We start from the raw sequence: 5365 nt of genomic DNA, 5'->3' as shown, positions 1-5365 counted from the left end.
CATCTTCTTCTTCCTCGCATTTCAAGCTTATTGCGTATGGCATACTAGCTTATGGCGTGCTCTCAACTTAGTGTTCTAGATGCACTTCCACAGTTATTAATTGAGAGCTTTCGATGCCTGTACCATTTTTGCATTAGTATAATTGTGTGGCAAGTCCAATCATACTTCTATGCCCAGGGAAGTCGAGAAATTTTCCAACCCGAAAAATTCCTAGACTGGACCGGGAATCGAACCCAGCCACCTCCAGCATGGTCTTACTTTGTAGCTGTGCCTTCACCGACTGAGCTAAGTGAGGTCTGGCACATAGATTTTTGATATAGAAATCTGGCAACCGGTGAAAATGCCCAAGCCTTTCCAGACCGTTTAGGTTTTGAGCAGCATAAATATATTGTATCAGTATTAATACTTACAACTGTATACACCCAGTCAGAAAATGTTAGAATCTTTTACAGATTTGCATAAAAAAGTATGTAGAATTTGAAATGTTCTACCGCATGAACAAATTCTGTACTGAGGTCGTCGGAAGGTTTTTTAAATAATTTATTAATTTCCAAGGGGTATGTAACTCAGCACAGAGTGCCGACAGTAGATTCGGCGCAGTTTGGGCACATCCATCTGCACATCTTCGGCACAATCTCTTAGGCATTGGATTGTTCGTTAAATAAAATGGGAGCACTGCTGGACAGCTGTCATTGAAGTTGTTCACAACATTACGTGCTGTTTGACTGTGTATTTCAGAGGAACTCAGACCAGAAATTCACTTCTCAGTCAGCTGTCGTTTGTCATGATGCCAGTCATAAGTCTTTCAGTGGTGGTGGTTGAATACGGAAAACTCAAAGGAGAAGACTACTGGCTAATCAAGAACTCCTGGCCTAACTACTGGGGCAACGATGGATATGCTTTGATGGCGGTGAAGGGCACCAATGATGTGACGTATGTAAATTTGAAGTCATATTGCTGTTTAAATTAGAATTAAGTAAAATAGTAGTTTTATTTTCGGATATGTGTAACATAAAATCGACGTCGGAATGGATTATGCCAAGAAGGAGGATCCCAAGCTAAGACGTTCGATTTTGCCATCGGGTTGGAGTTCCGGGAGAATTCGATCGTACCCAAGTAACAATTTGGGTTTTATGAAGGTTCTGTAGACCATGATTAAGATTTGTAGAGTGCTTTAAAACCACAATAAAACTTGCAATGTTACTTGGGTAGTACCTCAACCCAAGGGCGTAGCCAGGTTTCGAGCTAGGGAGGGGCGAAAAAAAAAATTACCATGGAAAATTTGGCCGAATGCCATTTCACCGAACGCCATTTCCTCGAAAGCCTTTGTGTTGCCGAGTTTAGGGGGGGCAGTCGCCCCCCCCCTGCCCCTATCTGGCTACGCCTATGCAACCAGTGAAATTCGATTTAAAAATGCAAGTTAATGAGGTTGAGTGGAAACAATACAAATTCCGTGTGATTGTGCCATGAAAAGTAGCTCGGTATTGTTCAAGTGAGTTTGGTTTGGTAGAGGACCAGGCTCGAGAGTGGCAAGATGTGGCCTTGTAAGGACCCAACTTTTCAGCAACAAATCCCCAGCAATCGGTCAATTGGTCATTTACCAAACCAAACTCACTTGAACAGTACCGAACTACTTTTCACGGCACAATCACACTGAATCTTTATTGCTTCCACTCAACCTAATTAACTTACAATTTTAAATCGAATTTCACTGGTTGAGGTACTACCCAAGTAACATTGCAAGTTTTATTGTGGTTTTAAAGCACTCTACAAATCTTAATCATGGTCTACAGAACCTTCATAAAACCCAAATTGTTACTTCGAATCGAATTCTCCCGGAACTCCAACCCGATGGCAAAATCGAACGTCTTAGCTTGGGATCCTCCTTCTTGGCATAATCCATTCCGACGTCGACAACCTCCGAGAGCTTCTTGCCCAGAATTATCACCTTCAGCAATTCCTTTTTCAGATTGAGCAGAAAGGTGTAGTGCTTCTGAATCGTTTCCGTCGGATTAACCAGCATCGTTCGGACGACATTGGAGCAGTAGGATCGATCCGAGAGTGCAGATAAAGATGATCGATCCGAAGTGCAGATAGTTCTTGTCGCTGAAAACATTGAAATTCAAGCTATAATTGCCACCTGGCTGCCAGGTAGGTAGGTAGGTAGTTGGTTTGGTATGTTTTAATTTCTTATCAGCATCGATAACCTCCATGATGTGATCCTTGAGGTACTTGTTAAATACGTCTACCGTCACCAGGCAGGCCTTCTTGATGGTGATAACCTCGGGGTCCTCCTTGGAGCACATGATGTACCCGATTGGGACGCTGATGTCCACGGTGTCGAAGCTCTTGCCCTTGACGAAGGCTCGCCACGATTCACAGAATTCACCCGGGAAGTTGTCCTTGGAGAAGACGCCCAACGTTTTGCCATCCTTGGATCCCTTGATCGCCACCAGCAGCTTTTCAAAATTGGCCTTGTCTTTGTCGTTCTTATCCCGAACCAACAGTTTCACGGACGGAATGCCCTCCTCACTATCCTTCTCGATCTGCTTCAAGAAGTCGATCTTCTTCCTGCTGGTCAGGAAAAAGATGGACTTTTCGCACAGAACCGTCATCGTATCGGTCAGCTCATATCCCAGCAGCTTGGTCTGCAGCGAGGTGGATTTGCTGTAGGTGGTTTCCTCGTCTACGCCAACCGCCGTCAGAATACAACCCATCTTCTGCAGCTAACTAATCTAATCTAATCTAATCTAATCTAATCTAATACAAACGCAGCCAGTACGACAAAGCATCCTGGAAAATGATTAGGTCTAATCATTGTTCTTGTCTAATTGATGTTTACAGCATATCTGAGATATAATATAAACATCAATACGGCCAGGCCTACTGCGTTGTATTTGCCGCAAAGATGATTCTTGAAAATGAATGGGAACATTTCTTGAATCTACAGGGGTGGAAGGATGCGTGGACATACCGTACCAAACGCTCCGAGTTACTATGTGTAGTTGTGTGTAATATGTAAATATTTATACAATATTAAAGAATCATAAAATAATGCAATGGAATGATCTTACCGAATTTTCTTAATAGGATGCTTTGTTGATTGTTCATTAACTCTTGATTGCTTGTAATACTTATGAATATTTTAGGTGGACAAAAAGGCGAACTAAGAGGGGGACGCCTGAGCTTTTTCACATTTATATTGCTGTGAAGCAACTGTAAACTCTAGAGGGAATTTATATCTGTAACTGTAACCAGTTCGATTTTGTTTGCTAACCTGGTTAAAATGACATATTTATTTATCTTAAAGATAAATCGTCCCGCTCATACCATTGTAGGGGTAAGAGGTGGGACCATCATCATTCTATTCTATGTTGGATGTGGAGAAAGGTTTGCAGCAGGGATCGTTCTGGTAAACTAATACTGATTGAAGTGATTTATAATAGAAAAGACCTAAACATATCATTGTTTGCTTCTTCCAACATGTTACATGGATGAATCTTGCAAAATACACCTACTCCAGGCTTTCGACGATCCCCCGTGGCTGCACATTTCGGGAAACGGAACTCAACGAAACATCCATATTGGCAACCCTCTGCTTCGTGCCCCATTAGCCATCTGCTCATGCTACCCGGCAAGAGCTTTGAATCTCACTCATCTGGTACACAATTCACACGCGTATCTATTATGCACTTTTAAACATTGATTTAATAGCTTCGCGACATTTTACAAGCAATACAGACATTAAGTTAAAATTGATAAATCAGCGGAAGAAAAACACGCAGCAAAAATTCACACGTCAGTCTTCAAGCGCGGACTACTTCGATCTCTCCAATCCATCTTCTGCAGCGAACGTGGGAAAACTCTGGTTCCTTCCAGTTGGCGTAGAGGCGTTTTATTCGTCAGTAGAAGGAATCCTTATCGAGCACGATATTCGACATTTTCGGGGCCGTTCAACTGTAGCAACCAACGGTTTTCGATGCGGGAACACTTTCGATTGCTCTCCGGCCTTTTTTTTTTGTTGTGTCCTGTTGGACGGCTGAGACCGCTCATGGTCCATTTCACCAGCATTCCTCCTTTTGTTGTTGCCAGACCGATGTTATTTTTGCGATTGCAAACCAAAACATTCAAGCTGTCAGAAATACCGGGTTGCCATATATACCATAATATTCGTATTTTACAAAAAAAAAATCGTAGCTTTCCATCGACCAATTTTTAAGGTAGTTCAAGATCAATTTTCCAGGATGATTTGGAAATTTGTATATGCTGTTTTGTATTTCAAATGATGTATTTAAGCTCTCCGAGGATTTTTGAATATATATCACTCGATAAAATAACCTATACGTCGCATTTGAACCTAAAAATATGAGGATCAAAACTCCAGAATAATTTGGACGCCCTAGATCATCCCAAAAAAAATGGTATTCATTTTTGTACTTCAAGAACCAAATTCATTTAAAAGTTTCAAAAATGTCCTAAGAAAATATGGGACTGAAACGATGAAAGATAATTAGTGTGGGTCAAGTTTGTATGGTGGATCACAACCCCTGCTCTTTATATCTGCATTTACATTCCCAACAACTGTGCCAAGTTTGAACGAATTTGGCTACGCCTAATTTGAGTTATGGTAACAATTTTCAAATTTTCGCCAAACAAATTAATATATTCGTTCCGTTTCCCATACAAACTTAAAAGTTCTCCCGCAAATCCAGATAGTTTTTTTTTTTAATTAAGGAGATTTTTAGCCTATGGCTAGTTCATCTCCAGAGAAAGGAGAGGCCTCAGAATGAGTATAAGTAACCTCTAAATGCATGGTATATTAACATTTCGTAAATAACTTTGGTTGCTGGCACTGCAACTTATATGGAAAAATAAAAATATATAAAATAGTGAAACAGAGGACAAACAGAAAACAAAATGATTTAAAACAAGCTACAAACAAATAATCGAAACTTGGAGACGAACCAGCCCAGGGCTGAAAGTCTCCTTAATAAAGATATAAAAATAATAATAATCCAAACAAAACAGAGCTCAGCTGGCATGGATCCAATAGGGGAAATCCATCCAGCTGAGATGTCCTGACGGCCGAAAGGAATTCCTGCTATACCAAGTGGTATAATTTGGCTTCTTTTAAGAAGGTTGCTAATGCTGCCGAGGCCTGAGTATCATTCCAGAGCAGATCCCTGATGCTGGAAGTTAGGCAGAGCCACTCCCGAAGATTTTGGACCTCCGGGCAGTTGCACAGGATGTGTTCGACGGTGTAAGGTACCCCGCAGATTATGCAGCTTCTGCGGAACGGTAGGCCACCATAGTTATAGTAGAGTTTGGTGTGCCCGGTCCGAAGCCGCAAAATCACGCGTTGATC

The 5365-nt window shown here is 41.4% G+C and overlaps 1 protein-coding gene across 1 annotated transcript; it reads right to left on the bottom strand.

Annotated features, from left to right (window-relative positions):
• Positions 1-2012: 2012 nt before the first annotated feature.
• On the bottom strand, positions 2013-2717 carry LOC135699559 (FACT complex subunit spt16-like). The gene has a single exon (XM_065219834.1). The coding sequence runs from the start codon at positions 2715-2717 to the stop codon at positions 2013-2015; it is 705 nt and encodes a 234-aa protein (XP_065075906.1).
• Positions 2718-5365: the final 2648 nt, after the last annotated feature.

The sequence above is a fragment of the Ochlerotatus camptorhynchus genome, unplaced genomic scaffold (genome assembly GCF_037179485.1).
Source record: "Ochlerotatus camptorhynchus isolate MF236.1 unplaced genomic scaffold, CSIRO-AGI_Acam_v1.1 ptg000112l, whole genome shotgun sequence".
Classification (NCBI taxonomy): domain Eukaryota; kingdom Metazoa; phylum Arthropoda; class Insecta; order Diptera; family Culicidae; genus Ochlerotatus; species Ochlerotatus camptorhynchus.
The sequence above is the reverse complement of the archived record's forward strand: the minus strand, read 5'-3'. Positions and strand labels throughout refer to the sequence as shown.